At 59.4% G+C, this 21,599-nt stretch overlaps 2 protein-coding genes across 11 annotated transcripts in view; one reads left to right on the forward strand and one right to left on the reverse strand.

The window, feature by feature from the left end:
* The window catches only part of LOC103307390 (B-cell receptor CD22-like), a 92,134-nt gene that overhangs the window by 22,544 nt on the left and 47,991 nt on the right, over window positions 1–21,599 (reverse strand). The gene's annotated exons all lie outside the window — the stretch shown is intronic.
* Window positions 1–21,599, forward strand: part of LOC135976852 (Fc receptor-like protein 6) — a 91,439-nt gene that overhangs the window by 5,879 nt on the left and 63,961 nt on the right. For 2 of the 5 annotated variants that reach the window (XM_065574527.1, XM_065574524.1), the window contains one exon: window positions 306–5,245. The exons of the other annotated variants lie outside the window; for them this stretch is intronic. In XM_065574527.1, coding sequence (XP_065430599.1) covers window positions 306–389 — 84 coding nt within the window. In that variant the 3' untranslated portion in view covers window positions 390–5,245. Of the gene's footprint in view, window positions 1–305; window positions 5,246–21,599 lie in introns of those variants that run through there. 5 annotated transcript variants of the gene reach the window in all.

Consider the following 21,599-nt stretch of genomic DNA (forward strand, 5'->3'; position numbering starts at 1 on the left):
CCCACTCCAGCTCACCTCTGCTCCGTCTCCTCCCCGAGCATGCCACCCCCGCTCTAATTCTCCTCCCTCCCAGGCTTGCGGCGCCAAACAGCTGATTGGCGCCGCAAGCCTGGGAGGCGGGAGAAGTGGAGCGGCAACCATGCGCTCAGGGAGGGGGCGTAGGAACAATGTAAAAAAAAATTGGGGGCACCGCTTTTTGGCGCCCCCAAATCTTGGCACCCTAGGCAACCACCTAGTTTGCCTAAATGGTAGCACCGGCCCTGCCTCTTTCACACAATCTGTTTCTCTTTCTGTGTCCCCGGCAGGAAATCCCATGTGCCAGGGAGATTCCCTGCCCCTCAGACGATGCTGGAGACTATTATAACAGCTCCAAGGACTATTGTAACTGAGGACGGCCGAGATCCCTGCCGTCCGCACTCCCCTCCGCGCCGCCGCATCCTGGATCTCGATAAGAGTCCACCGCTCACGCCCCAGGCAGTGTTCACCCACCTCCATTAGCTGGGGAAACCCAGGAGAACCCAGGCATCCTGACTCCTACCCCTCCTCCCACCCCGCAGCAGAGCCCTGGGGCAGGCCCCACTTGGGCCACTGGATCTGGGCATTTCTGGGGCAGTTTAATTGTAGCGTCGATTTTCCAGGCTGTGTTGGCTTTCGGGAGGCAGGTCGGCCTAGCAGATAGAGAACAGAATTGGGAGGGAGGTGATCTGGAGTCTGCCTGTCCATGGGCAACTCACAGCCCTGCTCCGTGCCTCAGTTTCCCCATCTGTGCAAGAGGGGTAATGATCCTGCCCTCCTGTGTGTAGCACTTGGCGATCTCTGGCCGGAAAGCGCTAGACACGGGCAGGGTGTCGTTACCGACCCCACTGCTGTTTTCTTTCAGTTCCAGCCCCTTTCTCAGCTTTACCACAGTTTTCCTCAGGGAATTGCCTCTGTTTTGTTTCTTGTTATTGGATAATAAAGCGGTTTTACAAACCCATCAGCTTGGGTGACTGCTGCTGGACAGGGAGGGTTTGCCGGGGGCAGGGGGCTCCGAGGCTCGAAAGCTAAAGGAAAAAATGACGCAGCAAGCAGCCTTCCAAAGCTTTTTTTTAGCAGATTGCGCAAGCGGGAGCCAATCACGCTCTCCGGTGGGGAATTAAAAAAAAAGCAGAAGCCCCTCCCCCCAGTGCCCCAAAAGAAGCAAGGTGCTACTTAAAGAAATGGATCCCAAATACATTTGTTTTACTCTGTATAAAACGTATACAGGGTAAACTCATAAATTGTTCGCCCTCTATAACACTGACAGAGATATGCACAGCTGTTTGCTCCCCCAGGTATTAATCACTGACTTTGGGTTTACTAATAAATGAAAGTGATTTTATTAAGTATAAAAAGTAGGATTTAAGTGGTTTCAAGTAATAACAGACAGAACGAAGTAAGTCACCAAGTAAAATAAAACAAAACACGCAAGTCTCAGACTAATACATTAAGAAACAGATACAGGTAATATCTCACCCTCAGAGATGTTCCAATAAGCTTCTTTCACAGACTGGACGCCTTCCTAGGCTGGGCCCATCCTTTCCCCTGGTACAGACCTTGTTAGTTCCAGCAGGCATCGTAGGTGAAAAGCAGGGGATTTCACATGACTGGGACCCCCCTTGTCCTGCTCCACCCAGGACCGTCTCCAGGCACCAGCTTGTCAAGCAGGTGCTTGGGGCGGCCACTCCGGAGAGGGGCGGCACGTCCAGCTATTCGGTGGCAATTCGGCGGACGGTCCCTCACTCCGTCTCGGAGCGAAGGACCTCCCGCCGAATTGCCGCCGCAGATCACGATCGCGATCACAGCTTTTTTTTTTTTTTTTGGCTGCTTGGGGCGGCCAAAACCCTGCAGCCGGCCCTGGCTCCACCTCCTTTTATAGCTTTGGCACAAGGTGGGAATCCTTTGTCTCTCTCTGGGTCCCCACCCCTCCTTCTAAATGGAAAAGCACCAGGTTTAAGATGGATCCCAGTATCAGGTGACATGGTCACATGTCATGTGAGCCCCCAAGCCTCCATTCTTCCCAGCCTGACTCACAGGAACACAGGAAGCTTGCAAGTAAACAGAGCCATTTACAACCAATTGTCCTAGTCAATGGGAGCCATCAAGATTCCAAGCCACCATTAATGGCCCACACTTTGCATAATTACAATAGGACTTTAGAGTAATACTTCATATTTCTAGCTTCAGATACAAGAATGATACATACATATAATTAGGATGAGCACACTCAGTAGATTATAAGCTTTGTAATGATACCGTACAAGAGACCTTTTGCATAAAGCATAAAGCATATTCCAGTTACATCATTTTCACACTCATAAACATACACCTCTACCCCAATGTAACGCGACCAGTGGATCAACGCAAGTTCGATATAACGCGGTTTCACCTACAACGCGCTAAGATTTTTTGGCAGCGATAGGACAGCGTTATATCGGGGTAGACGTGTATTTTTATAAAGCATCGGTAATGTCACAGGGGCGGTGCGTGTGGCTGTGCAGATGTGTGTGTTCATGTGGCTGGATTTCTGCATGTGTTTGCATCTGTTACCAGTTGTGTTGGTGTGCGGCTGGATTTGTGCAGGTGTTTGTGTACGTTAGTAATAATGTGTGTGTGTGGCTGGATTCATGCATGTGTTTGTGTATGTTTGCAATTGTGTGTGTGTGTGTGTGTGTGTGCATGCTCTGCTGCCCTCTGTCGGCTGCAGTGACAACCGCTTCTCCATGTGTCACAACCCAAATACTGTCGACCCCGGTGGCGATTCTCCCATCCTACATGGGCTGGTTGGCCTGATCCTTCGCCCGTCTGTGGAATGTGGTGGGGGCTGCAGCTCGCCCCCTGTGGCACAGGAGGGTGCAGGTGCGGGGCACTGGGCTCTGATGCACCTGGAGGGCAGTTCACATGGGGCAAGGCAGGGCCTGTGGTTTCCATTCTGCGTCGCCTGCTGCTGGGCCATTGCACAATCCCCAGCCACGCCGCACACCCCGAGAGGGGGTGGGAAGCCGGGCAGATGATCCAGCACCAGGGTGGAGAGGATATGTGATTGGGGGGAGGGAAGGCCTTGTGCTGCACTGGGGGAGAGCAGAGCAGGGGTGACACCCCAAAAACCTGCAGCAAAGGGATGGACAGGCGGGGTGGGTGGATAGAAGAGGCAGCGAGCCTAAAATCTAAAACGGGAGTGGGGTCTGGTGATTACAGTGGAGGGGAAGGGGGGGGAGAGCCAGGACTCCTGGGTTCTCTCCCTGGCTCTGACTCTCTCTTGTGCAATCCCGCCGCAGTTACCATCCAGGAAGCATTTGGGAGCGAGGGTCCTTTTAAAGTCCCGGAGGATCTGAAGGAAGGTTTCCAGCATCCCGAACTCTCCCAGAGCGGCAAAGATGTGATGGTGGGGTATGGACCCAAAGGCATTGGCCATGTGGAGCCATGCTACGGCGCACTGCCTCCTGGACCTCCTGGCCGCTGGGTGTCAAAGTTCTCGCCGTTGTCAGCCTTCGCCAGCTCCTCCGTCCAGGCGGTTTGGCACGACGTGGTGCCCCTCGCTCGCGGCCGTCGCTCCTCCTGCTGTGCTGTCTCCGCAGGTTCAGGTGCTGCGGGGACAATCTGCGGCCTCGTTGTCTCTCGGAGTGGGGAGTGGTGTTCAGGCGGATCTTGAGGTGGGGGTCCTAGTGCAGTGTGCGGGGGAGGGGGCAGCTCTCGGTGTCTCCGAGGCAGCCCTGGCTCTTTTGGGAGGGAGGGGGGTTCTGGAAGCACCGGTGCTGGACTTTGGGGGGACGCATGTCTGGAAGCGCTGAGGACAGTGCTGGTTCTCCTGCAGGCGGTATCCAGCTGGGGCACAGGACTTTTTGCGGTCGGGGTGTGGCTGGACAACCCTGGAGGAGGTGTTGGGTCTCCCAGGGGTGGGGTCTCGCTGTGGGATCTGGGGGCTGCGGGAGGCTCCTCCGTCGGCTGGATCTCGCCGGGCGGCCTGGGGGGCGGCGCCGGTTGCTCCTACACCAGGGCGGTATCAGGTTACCTGTCAGGGAGCGCTGTCCCGGCTCCCATCCATGTTGTGCTGGATGGTCTCCATGAGGTTGCTGAGGCATCTCGTGAGGTTGCTGACTTGTGAGAGGCAGTAATCCCCTCACGGAAGGGCCCAGCGTGGGGATTCTGGAGACAGGGCTGGCTCTTTTGGTGGCGCCGTCCTGTCGGTCGGTCCTCGAGACAGAGGTCGTGCTTCCCTCGACTGGCGGTTGGTCCCCCCTTACGCCTTGTGGCTCTGGGGCGCTGGCTGGCGTGCTGAAGCCAGAGCATCGGCGGGGGTCAGAGTTGGGACCCACAGGGTGTCGGCAGAATTGGCCGTCGCTGTCATGAGGGGTCCCTTGCATGTGGTTTGATGATACTTACATTTCTTTTGAGTCTCAAAGGGTAGGTCGCAGCGGCTAAACTGGAAGTCGATCAGCTTGTTGTGGGCTTTCCGAACGTGCTTGCTGAGGGCCCCGAGGGTCTGCACTTCACGGAAGGGAAAGCAGAAAGGGCAGAGGAGGAGGTCTGTAGGGATCGGGTACTGGAGGTAGGTGTACTCTTCTTCCCCTTCCTTATCCTCTGTGGGGCGGACCTCTGTTGTGCCTGCAGACTCGCCGGGTGGTTCCTCCCTGCCCCTTTTCCCCAGTGCCCTGCCCTCACTCCGCCCCTTCCCCAGAATCCCTGCCCTGCACTGCTCCTCCCCCCAGGCCCTGCCCCTGCATTGCCTCTTCCTTCAAGGCCCCGCCCCTGCACCACCCCTTCCCCCTAATCCCCACCCCCACACTGCCCCTTCCCCCGAGGCCTTGTCCCTTCACCGCCCATTTCCCCCTAATCCCCACCCCTGCACTGCCCCTTCCCCCGAGGCCCCACCCTCGCTCCGCCCCTTCTCCAGTCCCATCCCTGCATCACCCCTTCTCCCCAAGCTTCCACCCCGCATCGCCCCTTTCCCCAAGGCCCCACCCCAATGCTGCCCCTTCCCCCAACACCCCGTCCTCGCACCGCCCATTCCTCCGACACCCCGTCCTCGCCCCGCCCCTTCACCTGAGGTACCACCCCTGCACCACCTCTTCCCCGAGGCCCCACCCTTGCACTTCCCCTTCTCCCCAGGACACTGCCCCTGCACCAGCCCTTCTCCCGGCAGCCCTGACCCCGCGCCGCTTCTTCCTCCAACACCCCACCCTCAGCCCGCCCCTTCCCCCAAGGCCCTGCCCCTGCACCTAGGGTGACCAGACAGCAAATGTGTAAAATCGGGACGGGAGATGGAGGGGGGGGTAATAGGAGCCTATATAAGAAAAAGACCCAAAAATCGGGACTGTCCCTATAAAATTGGGACATCTGGTCACCCTACCTGCACCACCCGGCAACCCAGGGGCAGGCCAGATTGGGGAGGTGGGAGGTGTGACACTCTGTACCTCGGGGGAACACTCAGCACCTCCATGTTCATCCTTATAAAACGATTGTGTGGTATCCAATGCAAAGTTTGTCATGTTGGGTGTCTTCGGAAGGCTCATGATGCACTGAGCATGGTTGTTATAGTGATGTTATAGTAATTGTTACAGTAATATTACAGTAAGGTTATAGGTTATAATTTCATGTATACAGTTATGAGACTGAAAATGTATCCTCATGGTTTAAAGCAAGCCCAGGGAAAAACTCTCCAAGAGCAGAGGGTCAGTTCACACCTCATCAGGGCATGTATTGGACAAACCCCGCCCAGCCTCACAGGAATAAAGGACACTGGCCTAGGCAACAACAAAAGTATCTGTTAGACACTCCAGTGAGTCACCCCCTTTCCGTTGGTTAGTTTGGGACTGCGATGAGGTTAATGCTCATGTGACTCATGGGGCGGTGGGGGAAAAGCCAAGCGGAAAGAAAGAACATGATCAAAGGGAAAGACATTTGGCATGCTCTCTCTCTTCTACCTACATCTACAGACCACCACCACCACCAGCGGGCATAACTGGACACTGCAAGATGGAGGTTCCTAGGGTTGTGTCTGGGACCGGAGATATTGGCTAGTGGATTCGGTTGCACAATCCAAGGAGCAGCTTTAGGCCAGAGGCTGTGCGTGAACAGCCCAGGAGTGGGGGTTCTCACAGCAGAGCAGGGTAAGGCTGGCTCCCAGAGTCAAGGATAGGAGTGACCTAGCAGATCACCAGTCCGGATAGCACCAGAGGGGAACGTCACAGCGGGGTCTACAGGTTAGAGCAGGGAACGGGGAACCAGGACTCCTGGGTTCTCTCCCTCGCTCTGGGAGGGGAGTGGGATCTCGCGGTTAGAGCAGGGGGACTGGCAGTGAGGACTTTTGGGTTCTATCTCTGGCTTTGGGATGAGAGTGGGGGTCCAATGGGTTAGAGCAGGGGGACTGGGAGTCAGGACTCCTGGGTTTCTATGCTTGGCTTGGAGAGGGGTGTGGGATCTAATGGTTAGATGGGGGAGAGGGGGCAGGAGTTTTTCCCTGGTAGGCAGCTGGGTGGAGTGAGCTGTGAGCATCTCAGCTCTGTTCCTAGCAAACATGTGTCTGAAGCACAAAATCAACACCCCGGAGGTATTAACCAGGGCTGGCTGAACATAGGGTTACCATACGTCCGGATTTCCCCGGACATGTCCGGCTTTTTGGTCCTCAAATCCCCGTCCGGGGGAATTGTCAAAAAGCCGAACATGTCCAGGAAAATACTAGTCCCCTGCTTACCTTAGAGCGGCTCCGGCAGGCTGCGAGCTGCAGGCGAATTCCCCCGCGGCGGCGGCTGCTGCTGCTCCCCCCAGACACCTCAGCTTTGTGTAGCGGAAGAGCGGAGCTGCCCCAGTGCTACCGGCTTCACAGTTTGCTGGGCAGCCCCCAGACCTCCAGACCCTGCGCCCCCGGCCGGGCGCTTCCCCAGCGCAGCCGGAGCCAGGGAGGAGAAGTGCACGGCCGGGGGTGCAGGGTCTGGAGGTCTGGGGGCTGCCCAGGAAGCCGGTAGTGCTCGGGCAGCTGTTTTGCATGGCTGGGAGGGAGGAGGGGGAATGCGGGGCGCTCGGGGGGGGGGGAGTTGGGGCGGGGAATTTGGGGAAGGGGCGGGGTCAGGGTCCCGTGGAGTGTCCTCTTTTTTTAATTTTTAAATATGGTAACACTAGCTGAACAGGCCATGAGGACAGAGCTCATGAGGACAGAGCTCTCCTCTGCCCCCTAGAGGGGAGGGGGGCATTAGCAGGGAAGCCAGGGCAGTGGTTCTCAAACTTTTGTGTTTTGTGTTGGTGACTCCTTTTACACAGCAAGCCTTTGAGTGCAATCCCCCTTAGAAATTAAAATCACCTTTTTTATATTGAATACTATCAGGGCCGGCTCCAGCATTTCTGCCACCCCCAGCAAAAAAAAAAAAAAAAAAAAAGCCGCGATCGGCGGTAGCAGTTCAGCGCCAGGTCCTTCGCTCCTAGAGGGAGTGAGGGACCTGCCGCCCCCGAATTGCCGCACGTGCCGCCCCCCTCCCTTGGCTGCCCCAAGCATCTCCTTGTTAAGCAGGTGCCTTCGACCGGCCCTGAATACTATTATAAATGCTGGAGGTGACAGCTTGCGAGAACCCCTCCCCCATGTAATCACCTCATGACCCCAGTTGGGAACCCCTGGGGTACAGAATGGCTCAGCAAAGACCCCAGAGGGAATTCAGTCTCCAGGGCACGTGAGCTGCGCCTTATCGCTGTTCTGCCAGAAGCCTCCAGGTGGCGCTGTTACAAATGGCGTAGGGGCCACCTTGGGGCCTATGGTGTGACCCACGGGAATGGGGGACAATGCAAATTGCAGCTCCCAGCAGGCCCCGCCCCTCGAACTACGGGCCCCAGCCCCGAACTACAGCTCCCAGCAGGCCCCGACCCCCGAACTACAGCTCCCAGCAGGCCCCGACCCCCAAAGTACAGCTCCCGGCAGGCCCCGCCCCCTGAACTACAGCTCCCGGCGGGCCCCGCCCCCCGAACTACAGCTCCCGGCAGGCCCCGCGGCTCCCATCGGGCTTTGCGGCAGCGGCTGGCGCGCCCGGCTGTTCGGGTCCCGGCATGGAGCGGGGCGGACCCGCGCTGGAGTTGAAGCTCTGGGCGGCCCAGGAGATGGGGCTGCCCCCCGCGAAGGTGCCCCCCGACGGGGCCTTCCGCCGGTGAGAGCCCCGGGCCCCCCAGCGCGGGATCCCCCCGGCTCTCCCCCCCAGCTCCCCGGGACTTCCCCCGGCTCCTGTTCCCCGGGTTCCCGTTTCCCTCCTTGTCCGCCCCGGGCTCCTGCAGCTCCCTCCCCCGGCCCCTGCTCCCTCGGGGTCCCCACTTTGGGGGGCGGCCTCGCTCCTCCCTTCTTGGACCCCCCTTGTCCCCTCTCCTTGGTACCTCCCTCCCTCCCTGCCCCAGCCCCCCCACCTATCACCCCCCCCGGGACCTCTCTGCGAACCCCCCTGCCCTATGGCCCCCACCCCACCTGGCCCCATTCATTATGTCTCAGCTGTGGGACCAGAGCCCCCCCCCGCGCTCTCCCCCAGGAAAGGGCCTGCCAGCTGGGAGATGTAACTGTGATGTTACCCCCGAGCCCTGTGTGTTACCCGGATGAGCCAGGCCTGGTGGGGGGAGGGAAGGAAAAGGGGCAGGGACGTGGGGGGGGATATACAGCCCTGAACCGAGGGCCTCCCATGCTCCTTGTAGAGGTTTCCGGTCGTCTCCCCCTGGGCTGACGTTGTCGCTCTGTATCCCCAGGATGTGCTCAGGCCAGTGTGCAGAGATCTGGAGATAGGTCACCCAACACCTACACCACCAGAGGTGAGAGGAATGGGGCGTGGGGTCTTTCCCCTCAAAGGGCCGCTGGCTCCCACCTGGCCCTACAGCGGGGGACTGGCTGGCTCAGGGAGGCAGGGAATGGGACACGGGGCTTTCTGCTTTTCAGGTCTCCTCCTAGAGCCAGGGGTAGAACCCAGGAGTCCTGGCTCCCGGTCCCCCCTGCTCTAACCACTGGACCCCACTCCCCTCCCAGAGCCATTGCTGTTTCTGCAGTAGATTCACCCCTCTCTCTTTCCTCACAGGAATGTGAAGAAGATCCGAGGGAACTTGCTGTGGTATCCTTTCCTCGTCCCCCTCTGCCTTGGGGACTTGTTACTTCACCAAGGGGCCCATCCAGCCCAGTATCCCACCCCGTCCCTGCCTCCTAGATCAAGACCCTGGGCCCATCCAGTCTGGTGTCCCTGTTCCCTTATAGCAGTCGGGAGCGGGTTTAATTTCCTTGTTGACCCTTGGCTGGCGTCTGTCTCCTGGCCTTGGACCCCCCCAGCCTGGTGGCTCCAACCTCTCCCTGATGTCTGTCCGTTCAGGCTTCTGTCGCTCTCCACGTTCAGCCTCCTTTACTCAGGCCTTGCCTCAGGTACCAGCATCTGGAGGAGGCAGAGGTGAGGGGGCCGGTGGAGACTGCTGGTTGAATGGGGTATGGGGCAGGTGTGGATAGGAGCGTGTGGGTGAGGGCTGTCAGTGGGATGGGATGGGACGAGTGTTGTGGGTGGGACTGGGTGATGCTGTGCGGTGTGGTGGGTGGGGGCGGTGGGTAGGGGATGGTAATCTGGATTTGGAGGGGCGGGGAAGGGGATCAGGGTGCTGTGGGGTGGGATAGAGGGGATCAGGGTAGTGGATGGAGTCGTGGGGCAAGGTGAGGATCAGGTGGTGCTATGGGGTGGGATAGGGTAGGGGACAGAGGGTGCCTTGTTGCCGAGCTGTTGGTCTTGGAAATGGGGGTGGGATCAGTGGGGCGGGGGATTGGGGTGCTGTGGCGTGGAAGAGGGGCCCTGCCATGGGGTGAGCAGGATGCCTGGGTCTATAGCGGTGAGTGGATGGGGGGCACACTCAAGGGCGAGGCTGTCCAGGAGAAGCCCCGCCCCCAGTCGGTGTCTCCCCCTCCTCACAGGGAAAGCCCAGCAGGTCGGAACCGGAGCAGGAGCGGCCCGCCTGCGTGGGGAGCTGCAGCAGTTGGACCTGCAGATGGAGACGGCCCAGCGCGAGATCATGGCTGACGGTAAGGGGGAAGCCCCAAGGATCTGTGGGGCCAGCATAGTGTGTGCCCCCAACGCTCTACCCCAGCCCATCACTGTGGGGGTGGGGGGCACAAAGTCCACCCCAGTCCTCCCATCTGTTCTCCCACAGCAGACAGTGGGACCGTCCCCCTGCAGCCCAGATCCATTTCCCCCACTTCTTCGTAGGGCGCAGGATTGTTCCCCTACCCTGCCCTCCTTGGGGGCACCATCTCCCCATGTGGGCTCTTCCCCAGCCGCAAGGTTCCCGTGGGCCATGGGGCTGCTGCTTTTTTCCCCCATGCTCCCTCCCCAGACAATTGCCTGTGGGATTCACACCCATCACCTCAGGATTCCTGGGTTCTGTCTCCTACTCTGGGAGCAGGGGAGGGGGAGAGGCTGGGAGCCAGGACTCCTGGGTTCTATCCCTAGCTCTGGGAAGGGAGTGGGACCTAGGGGTTAGCGTCTGGGGCTCGGGGTGGGGTTTCCCTGACACTCTTTCTCCTCCCACCCCACAGAGTTCTGTAGATAAATCTCTGATAATTTTCATATGACTTTATATTGTGCCTCTTCATATAACCTTGTGGTGGGTCTACCCACGTGTGACCTCTGTTTTCATGGGACTTTGTATCAAAGCCTCATTTAGAAACTTTGCATTGCCCTTGGTATAATATTAATATTATTGAGTCTTATTCCCCCTGAAAAGATCCTGTGCAGTACTTTAAGTACAACATTTTGGTGGAGAATGCGAAAGGGGGAGCAAGCATAGAACCCACAGTTATTATAAAACTGGTGTGCACACCGCCAGCTTTAGCAAGCCTGGCACTATAGGAAAAAGAGCGTAAACTTTCAATTAATTAACCAAACTCTGAAGGATATAGGAGTTTAGGTTTAAATTGTGTTCATGACTGAGCTAAAGAGGAGAACTTAGTGTTTCTCACTCTGATCCGGGGAAGGATTTGTATAATTGGTGTATGAACCCTCGGTGGTAGCAGACCGAGCAATACAGAGGGAAGCTTAGCGTCTCTCCCTCTGGACCAGAGTGGGTTAAAAACATAAGATGCAGATCTTGTTCTGTTAAACCAAACTCTGAAGGATATAGGAGTTTGGGCAGTGTAGTGTGGTTTATGTTTTTTTTTTTTTGTTTGTTTGTTTGTTTTTTTGTAAGTAATATTGTGGTAATTTCACAATTTTGAAAAAAATGTTTAAGGAATGGGACCAGGAAGGGTGGGGGCTAGTTGGAAAGCCCACCCTCCTTGCTAAATTGGTAGTGAAACAAGGCTTGTGCCCATGGAAAGAAACTGTTTATTGAAAAAAGCAGGATCGGGCCCCGGCAAGCAATAGATAAAGAAACTGAAAAACAGGTTGGGTACAGAGAGTTAAAACAGCACTCTCAAATCTTACAGCAGCAGTAACACATCAGGAGAAGAAACATTTGAGACCCCAGAAGGGGGCAGACCTTTGGGACCCCTCTGGAGATTGGGAAGGGGAATATTTGGGTAAATTCCTCCTCCCAGGGCCAAAATGCCATTGAAACAGTTAACAACAGTGCCTGCTTCTGCCTCAGATCTCCAGGCCATGGCAAAATGGCTGGAGATTTTAAAACAGAAATTTTTTTTCTAGATGGAGTGTTAACGCCCTTTTACTGAGAGAAAGGGAGGATTTACACTCACAAGAAATGCACCACTTAATTAGCATTTGTGCAGCCCCAAGTACCAAACACACTGTGGCAGAGACTAAGCAGGTTCTGCCATGGTGGAAGCACTGTGCTAATTTGTTTCCAAGCTTCTATCTTTCTCGCTCTGAACCAGAACATCAGGAGAGCTGGTACCAGCTGAAGAGTTATAAAATACCATGGTTATAGTGTCGTGACAAAGTCTGTGTTCAGCGTTGTGTGTTGCATGTTCTGTGTCTGTCTCTAGTGGTGTCCTGTGCTAGCATTGGGTCCAGAAAAAGAGGGGATACTACACTAGACAGGGTAAATGTCTTTTCCTCTCTCTACTTCCCCCATCTCCATCCAACTTATCAATCACCACTTGTGTCCAAAAAACTTTGGTCCCCAATGCATCAGGTTTATTTTTTGTTAGTCATTTTGTTGTTAATTTTTGTTATTAATATATTTGTATTGTTAGTTACATTTGCTTGTATTATTATTAATTCCACACTTTCCTCTATGCACTCTGGTTCTATTTCCCCAAGCCCTGAAGGGTAGTTCTTGGGCCCCCATAACCTGTAAGACCTTGGCCCATAATTGTATGGCCCCATCTTTCAGGTCCCCAGAAACCTCTAAGAACAACTGTTAAAAATAGGGAATATTTAAAAGAAATAAACGATACAGAAAATTTGAAGCGTTAGTTATTGGTCATTGGGGGTAACATACAGAGTATGGGGGTATGTTGGTGTTTTGGGGCTGGGCAGCACACATAGTATATACACACTGCAATGTCCCCAATGAGGGGTGGGTAACCGGTGGGCGAGATCAGGACACAGTCGATAAACGGTGAGGGTCTATCACCCATACGGGAGGTAGAGACAGTCATGGGTATAAGTAAGCGGGCTGGGTAATGGGGATGGGGTGACCCTCACGTGGCGGGATTCAGCTAGGTTTGGTGGGTTCAGGGCTCAGGGGATAGGGTCCAGCAGGGGGTGTGTGTGGGTGCACGAGGTCTCCCCGGCTCACTCTTGGTATTGGCGGTGGCCGGTGATGTGCTCGATGTAAATGTCCCGGGACCAACGGATAGCGTCCGAGACCATTAGGCGTCTCATGAGCCGCGCGTAATGACGGCCCACCCCACAGGTCCTCAGCACGCGTTCGTTACACGGGTCCCAGGCACCCAGGGCCCCAACGAGCAGAGCGTCGACGTGCACCTCGTAACCCTTAGTCCGCAGGGTGTCAGCCAGGGGGGCGTATTTTTCGAGCTTGCGGGCTCGGGCTTCGCGGAAGGCCGGGGTCCTGTTCTCGAACGGAATCGCTACGTCGACCAGGATGATCTTTTTCCCCACCTCGTCCGTGACGACGATGTCCGGGCGCAGCAGGCTGTCGGTGCCGGGGACGGCGCGGTTGACGGTGATCTCTCCCAGACGCGGGTTGATGGCCTTCACTAGACGGTCCTGGACGGCGTTGTGGCGTAGCTGCCAGGCTCTGGCGTGGGGCTTGCAGCAGCATAGGACGTGGGGCAGGGTTTCGTTGACGTACCCGCACTTCCTGCAGCGTTTGTCCCGGTTCCCGTGGCGGATGGCACCGTTGAGCGGGACGCAATTCAGCCGGGCGCGGTGGATGAACCGCCAGTCGGCGAACCGGGTGAAGCTGCCTGTGGGGAGGAAGTGGTTGCTGGAGTCCCATTTGCTGGTTACTTCGAAGACTTTACCCTGGTCCGGCTTTTTCTTCAGGGCGTCCACGTAGAGCGCGTGGACGGCGGCCTTCAGCGATCTCTCCAGCACGCCTCTGGCTCCGGGGGTGACGATGATGTTGTCCTCCGTTCCGATCCGCGGTATCAGGACTCCCAGCTCCTGCCGTTCCTCGTTCCATTCCCAGCGGCAGCCCAGGCGCTTTCCCAGCCGGCGCGTGGCAATGCGGGCGCGGGTCCAGAGCGAGGCGAAGTCTCCCCTGTCCCGGGCGAAGTCGCCATCCAGGGAGCCGCTCATGAAGGTGGCCACATCTTGGTCGGAGGGAGGTCTGCCGATTCGTTTCTCGGTGGCGGCGTGGAGGGCGGCCATTGCAACGTTCTTCACTTTGGCGTCCGGGCACGTCAGGAGGCGGAAGGCGTGCGTGAGGACCGCAACGTCACAGAGGTCTCCCATACGGGGGACGCCGGCACCACCGTGCCTGTGCTTGATGTATACGAGTTCGTTGCTGGCTCTCCGGGGCAGGGACATCCAGTTTTTGACCAGCTTCCGGATGGCGTTGTCCGCCTTGTTGAGGGGCACCTTTGCCACGGCGGATCCCCTCAGGACGAAGGCGATGCGGGGGATCAGGAAGGTGTTGAGGGCGTTGATCTTCTGCCACGGCGCCAGCAGGGATGTGTCGATTTTGGCGACGTCCTGCAGGATCCCCCCGATGGTGTCTTCTGGGGTCTGCTGGACGCGGAAGCCTGTCGGTGTGCCGAGGTGTTGGTATGCCTGCCCCTCCGCCAGAGGAACGACGGACTCGCCCTGGATGAGGAACTCCGTCATCAGTACCGAGTCCCTCTTGCTCCCGTCAACGTGGAGGGACGCACACTTCTTGGCGTTGAAGCGGAGTCCCGTCCAGTCCGCGGCTCTCCCGATGGTGTCGAGCATGCCCTGGAGCCTCTCGGGGTCGTCCGCGATCAGGACCAGGTCATCCGCGTAGGCCAGGACGCTCACCCTCTCGCCGTGCAGGTCGAAGCCGTCGCCGCCGTCGGAGATCGCCCGCAGGAGCGGCTCCATGGCGAGGTTAAAGACGATGGGGCTGAGGGGGCAACCCTCCTTCACGCCGCTGTGGATCGGTATCTCTGCGGTCTCCCCTTCTACCGATCGGATGGTGGTGCTGCAGCCCTCATACAGCTCCCGGATCAGGTGGAGAAAGGTCTCTGGCATCCCAAACTCCTGTAGGGTGTCGAAGATGTGATGGTGGGGGATGGACCCGAAGGCGTTGGCCAGGTCGAGCCACGCTATCGAGCACTGCCTCCGCGTTCTCCTGGTCGTCTGGATGACGGTCTGGAGAAGGAAGTTGTGCTCGTAGCACCCCTCCGACGGCATGAAGCCCTTCTGGGCAGGGCTGATGGCTCCCCCGGTCGTCGCCCACTCCGTGATCCTGGCTGCCAGGCAGCTGGCGTACAGTTTGTACATGGTGGAGCAGAGGGAGATGGGTCTCCAGTTGCTGGGGTCATCCCGCTCGCCCTTCTTGGGAATCAAGACGGTCATGGCCTTCTTCCAGGAGGTGGGGGAGCGGCCGAAGCGCTTGCACAAGTTAAAGATGGTGGAGAGCAGGAGGCAGCCGGGGTCCCGCTTCTTGAGGAGGCTGTAGGGGATGCTGTCTTTTCCGGGTGCAGTGTTCTTGGTTCTGGAGAGCCTGGCCGTCACCTCTTTAGGGGTGAAGTCGGCCTCCAGGCCATCCGCGTCGGGAATGCGGGGCAGGGGGCGGAGGCACTCCGGGCGCTGCGCGTCGCTCCTGGGCACGCCGCCGAACACTCCGAGGAAGTAGTTGTAGAGGCGCTCGGGCGGGATCGTGCAGTACGACGGGGGCCCGTCGAGGATCTCTCTCACGGCCTTGAGGCGGTTTGTACGGTACATCTTCTGGATCCTTGACGCGGCTGCCGGGTCGAAACGGCGGCCGGTGTTCCTCCTTCCAGCTCCCCTGGTGTTGTTGTCACGGTGCGGGGCGGGCCGTCTCGGGGCAGGCCGGGTGGTCTCCTGGTTCGGTGTCCTCCTGAAGGCAATCTCCGCGGACAGCTCGCGGGTGAGCCTGTCGACGAGTGGGTCAAATTCCGCGAAGGAAGCTGTCGCTTGGAGCTCCTTGATCCAGGCGGCCTGCCAAGGCGTGGCTGGCCTAGACTTTGGCCGCTGGCCCTCGGGCTCCTCAGTCGGCGTGGGTCGTGGGTTTGCCGTGTGGTCAAGGGGTTGTCTCACTGGTGGGTCGGGGGACTCCTCGGTTGGGTCCCGGGGCGTAGTCGCTGGTGGGGTAGGATCGTCACTGGTTGTTGGCGGAATCTGGACCGGGTCAAGGGGGGCGAGGGTGACGCCAGGTCTTCCGTGTGCGGCTGCTGTCTGGGGGGTTGTCACGGGAACGTGTGACCTTCTGGCAGCAGGGACCGGCCTGGTGGCCTCTGGGGCCGTGCCGGTCCGCCGGACGATGGGGGTCTGGTGCCGCGGCCCGGTTGTGGCGTTGACTCCTCTGGCAGCAGCAGTTTGTGGAGCGGGCTGGGGGGTGGACCCCGTTCCCTCGGCAGGCGGGGTTCGCGGTGCAGGTTGAGGGGTCGCATTGGCTCTTCCTGCGGTTGGCGCCTGTAGGGTGGCCTGGGGACCGGCGTCGGGTCCGCGGGGGGCGGGATTCCGGGTGGCCACGCGTGGCGGGGCGCTGACCCTTCTTGGGATGGGGTTGCGCTGGTTGGGCGACGGGAGGGCGCTGAGACGCCTCAGCTCAGAGAGCTTACGAGCTACCTGGGTGGAGGTGAAAGGTGTCCAGCTGGCAGGGGCTCGTCTAACGTTGCCTGCTGCGGGAGGTGCCGTCTCGATGGTGGAGCCCTGGTCCAACGGCTCGGGGGTTGGAGTGGGTTTTAAGGTGGCGGTTGGCGGGGGTGCCCTGTTTCCACGCGGCGCGGGAGCAGTGGGCCGGGGCGCAGGGGGGCGAGAGGCCGGAACCGGAGCTGTCGCTGAACGGGCTCTCTTGCAGCTGGCCTGGTGTGTCTTGCATCTCTTCTGAGTGTCGAAGGGCAGGTTGCAGAGGGCGCAGCTGAAGGTGGTGGATTTGCCATGGCACCTCTTCAAGTGCCTGGTGACTCCTCCGAGGAGGCGGAAACGCCGGGGCGGCGAGCAGATGGGGCAGGTGAGCGCATCAGCGGCAAGGGGGTATGTGAGGTAGATGGTGTCCTCGTCACCCCCCTGCGGAGCGGGGGTCTCAGTGGTAGTAGAGGTTTCTCCAGTAAGGGTGTCCCGCTGGGGGTCGGGCGGGGACTGCTGGGGACCAGGGGGTGTGACTGGTGCCCGCCGGGGGACAGGGGAGCCGTCTCGTGGTGGCTGGAGCTGCTGGGGAGCAGGGGGCGTGTCTGGGTACCGCAGGAGAACCGGGGAGGCGTCTCGTGGTGACTGGGGCGTGTGGCAGAGTTCCCTTGACAGCCGGGGGACGTGGGGTGGGGAGTTCAGCGGTTGCGGCTGCTGTGGGGCGGTGTGGGGGTCTCCCGTTGGCTGGAGCAGCAGGAGCGTGGAGGATGTCCCCGGGGGTTGGGGGTGGCAGGGGAGTGGTTGGGGGGTCCCCCGGTGGCTGGAGCAGCTGGTGGACAGCGGGGGAGTCGCTCTGCAGCTGGAGTGCAAGGTGATGGGGGGGCAGGTCTCCCAGGTTCTGCGGCAGTCGGCGGGCAGCGGGTCGGGGTCCTGTCCGCCGGGGCGCATCAGTGGGCTCCTCGGGCACTGTGAGCGGCGGCGGCTGGAGCGCAGGGTGGGAGGCCCCCTGTGGCTCAGGCAGTGGAGGCTGGGGCAGGTGGTGGGCATCCCCTGGCTGCATAGGCGGCAGCTGCGCGGGGCAGGAGACCCCCGGGGGCCCAGACAGCGGCGGCCGGGGCGGGTGGTGGGGATCCCCTGGCTGCATAGGCGGCAGCAGCGCGGAGCAGGAGATCCCCAGGGGCCAAGGCAGTGGTGACTGGGCCACGTGGCGGGGCTCCTCGTGTTGCCCGAGCAGCTGCAGCTGGGGAGCGGAGCAGGAGTCCCCTGGCGGTGGGACCAGCGGTGGCTGCGGGGTTCCGCGGGGCTCCCCGGGGCCGCCCAGGCAGCGGCAGCCGGGGAGAGGGGCAGGGGTCTCCGGGCGGCAGCCGGGGCACGTGGCGGGAGTCCCCGAGCGGCGGCGGCGAGGGTGCGCCGCGGGTCTCCCCGGGCCGCTCGGGCCGCGGCAGCCGGGGAGCGGGGCAGGAGTCCCCAGGCAGCCCCGGCCGCGGCACGCCGCGGGGCTCTACGGGCCGCGGCAGCCGGGGAACGGGGCAGGAGTCCCCCAGCGGCGGCGGCGGAGGCGCGCCGCGGGGCTCCCCGGGCTGCTCAAGCAGCGGCAGCCGGGGAGCGGGGCAGGAGTCCCCCGGCGGCGGCGGCGGCGCGCCGCGGGGCTCCCCGGGCTGCCCCGGTAGCCGGAGAGCGGGGCAGGAGCCCCCGGGTGGCGGCGGCGGAGGCGCGCCGCAGGGCTCCCCGGGCCGTGTAGGCAGCGGTAACCGGGGAGCGGGGCAGGAGTCCCCGGGCGGCGGCGGGCCGCGGGGCTCCCCCGGGCTGCTCAGGCAGCGGCAGCCGGGGAGCGGGGCAGGAGTGCCCCGGCGGCGGCGGCAGCGCGCCGCGGGGCTCCCCGGGCTGCTCCGGTAGTGGCAGCCGGGGAGCGGGGCAGGAGTCCCCCGGCGGCGGCGGCAGCGCGCCGCGGGGCTCCCCGGGCTGCTCTGGTAGTGGTAGCCGGGGAGCGGGGCAGGAGTCCCCGGGCGGCAGAGGCGCGCCGCGGGACTCCCCGGGCTGCTCAAGCAGCGGCAGCCGGGGAGCGGGGCAGGAGTCCCCTAGTGGCCCGGGGCGCGGCGGCTGCGGCACGCCGCGGGGCTCCCCGGGCCGTGGAGGCATCGGCAAGCGGGGCACGGGGCAGGGAACCCCTGACGGCGGTTCGGGCAGCAGCGGTCGGGACACGCGGTGGGGCTCTCCGGGCTGCCCAGGCAGAGGTGGCCAGGGCGTGGGGCAGGAGTCCCCCACCGGTGGCTGGGGTAGGAGCGGCTGGCGCACGTGGCCCGGCTCCCCAAGGTGGACACGCGGCAGGGGCTGGGGCTCGGGGCAGGGATCCCCCGGCGGCCGGAGCAGCTGCGGCTGGGGCGCGTGGTGGGGGTCCCCAGGCTGCGCCAGGGGGGGCGGCCAGGGCGTGGGGCATGGGTCCCCCGGTGGCATGGGCAGCCGCTTTGGGGAGGGGGGGCAGCCCCCCGGCGGCATGGGTGGTGGGGGAGCCGCGGGAGAGTCCCCTGGAGGGAGTAGGTGCTGGGGCTCAGTGGAAAGGATACTTGGCCCCAGGGGCAGCAGATGGTCAGCGGGGCTCCTCTCCGGCAGCTGGGACACGTGGGGACGGACTCCTGGCGGCGGCAGCAGCTGGGCGGCAGTGGATGTCCCGGGCAGCAGGGGCGTGGGGAGGCTGTCTCTCCGCGGCTGCGGCTCTTCCCGCGGCAGGAGCGAGGTGGGGCAGACTCCCGGTGGTTGCAGCTGCTGGCGGTCGGCTGCAGGTTCTTCCAGCGGCTGGAGCACTGCAGGGCGGCCTCCCGGCGGCTGGGGACCGGGGTCTACCTTCCTCCTCTCGGTGGTGTTCCTGCAGGCTGGTCCTCGGATGGAAGAGCTTTCTGCAGCAGCATCTTGGGGGCGATTCTCCTTGTCTTCGCACTTCCCTCTGGGTCTGCTGGTTTGCCATGGCTCTGAGGCACCGAGAGTCTTCTTTCGGGTACTGGTCTGAGAAGATCTCCGGGGAGGACCAGGTGTAACAGCCGGGAGCCTGTGTCGAGCAACAGGCTGTGCTGGGGTAGTGGTCAGAGCTTTAGGTTGCGTGTTAGGGGTTGCAGGATGCATCCCAGGGCACCATGAGCTCTTCAGGATGGCTGATACAGTGTATCAGTAGAGATTCAGATTAAACTGATATAGATCTAGGTAGTAGCTTATCATGTTCAATTAATAAAGATTAAACTGATAAGAACAGACACTACACTTTCATCTTAGCTCTAAGATTTCCCCAAGCCCTGAAGGGTAGTTCTTGGGCCCCCATAACCTGTAAGACCTTGGCCCATAATTGTATGGCCCCATCTTTCAGGTCCCCAGAAACCTCTAAGAACAACTGTTAAAAATAGGGAATTCTACAACATTTTAGCAACTAAATGTTAGTTTAAGTCCAAATCAGCTTAACCTTGCATAACAACTGTGGTACTCCTACAAAATCTTATTTGTTGTGTGTGCTTAAGAAGGCAGCATCAAACTTGGGCCTCATCTTGTTTGTCAATGTACCCAATTATTGTAATGGTAATGGTAATGGTTTTGTTGTATTTCCAATTATTATAATTATAATTGTTTGCATTTGTGTTTATGTTATATCTGGTGTTTAGTCAATTGTAATGGTTTTACTTATATTCACCTGGTTATAATTGTTTGGTTTGTTTGCAACAAATACAAAAGATTTATATGGTGACCACTCAAGAATTGTTCTTGAGAGGTCAAAAGGGGGACAATGTAGATAAATCTCTGATAATTTTCATATGACTTTATATTGTGCCTCTTCATATAACCTTGTGGTGGGTCTACCCACGTGTGACCTCTGTTTTCATGGGACTTTGTATCAAAGCCTCATTTAGAAACTTTGCATTGCCCTTGGTAGAATATTATAGCCCCTAAGGATAGAATAAGATAGAAGAAAATTTTCTTTTTGCTAGCAGTAGAACAAGAGCTCTCCCCCCCCCCCCCCACTCTTAATCAATTGCCCTGTTGAATGAATGAGGCGTGGATGAGCAAGGCATGGAAGGCAGCACCGCCAGACAGCCTCAACTGTTGGAGAGGGGCTGGGAGCCAGACCCAAGGACAATAAAACGTGTCAAGTGGGCTCATTAAAGACAAGCAGCCATAGCGAAGGCCTCGGGGGTTAGAAGCAAGCACCTTCTTTTGGAAACACCCTCTTTGCAGCATTGGAACAACACTCAAAAGAGAGCAGCACAAAGGACCAATGGACACAGACACAGAGTTTGAATCTGGTATAGATTTGCATAAGAGAAAAGCTGCTATAAAAGTGAGGTGTCTTGCAGAGGACCCCGGGTCTCGTCTTGTCAACATGGGAGCATCGATCCGGATCGGCAGAAGCCCGGCTCCACCCCCTCCCCCATCTAACTCACCTGGCCAGTGAAGTTAAGGGGAGCAACTAATTGGTAACAACAAGACGGAGTGTGTTTGTGTGTGTGTAAGTGTAATATATTATATGCATATGATACAGTGTTAATGAATACATGTATTACTAATAAATGTGGCATTTTGTCTTATTCCCCCTGAAAAGATCCTGTGCAGTACTTTAAGTACAACAGTGGGAACTAGTGATCACAGCAGGGGGGGGCTGGGAGTCAAGACTCCTGGGTTCTCTCCCAGCTCTGGGAGGGGAACCTGGTACAGGTCACACACCCACCTGGTCTTGAGGCTGCTCTCAAAGAAGGGGCAGTGGCTGGTGACTGGAGGTGGCTGTGCCCATGGCCGTGCCCCCAGCAGTGACAGGCTCTCCCTTCACCCACCCTACACAGAACATCAGTGCAGGGTCAATTCTGGCATGACCAGGACCTCCAGTCTCCTGAGCGGCAACGTAGTCTGCTCCATCTCCGAGCGCTGCGCCTCCTCCGGCCTGCATTGGTACGACGGAGGCGGCGCGCGGATCCTGGAGGAAACTGAAGCTGGCAAAAGCAATAGGCTGAGCATGCGCATCATCTGGCAGCACCGGGGGGCGGCGCTGGAGTGCCGGGTGCAGAGCTACCGGAATAGGTGCCTCCCCAAAGGGTCCCAGCCTCCAGCCACAGGTGAGTTGCATTATGTATGGGGCCTTTCCTTTCTAGGGGGTGGCAGCTCCCATCAGGACCCAGGGCAGGGGCTGGCTGGGGGGCAGGGAATGGGTCAGAGGGCCTTTCCCCTCTAGCAGGCACTGTCTCTAATCAGGTCTGAGGGCAGGGGTCTGGCTGGTGCTAGGGGTGGGGAATGGGATATGGGACCTTTCCCCTCTAAGGGGCGCCAGCTCCCATTCGGCCCCAGGGTGCGGGACTGGCTGGCTCAGAGGGGCAAGGAATGGGGCACGGGGCTTTTCCCCTCTAGGGGGCGCTGGTTCTGACCCATCTCCAATGGCCTTTTCAGGCCGGCCCCCACGCCTGAAGGTCCTGGTGGACATGGACGTCC

Source organism: Chrysemys picta, chromosome 20 (genome assembly GCF_011386835.1).
Source record: "Chrysemys picta bellii isolate R12L10 chromosome 20, ASM1138683v2, whole genome shotgun sequence".
NCBI lineage: Eukaryota > Metazoa > Chordata > Testudines > Emydidae > Chrysemys > Chrysemys picta.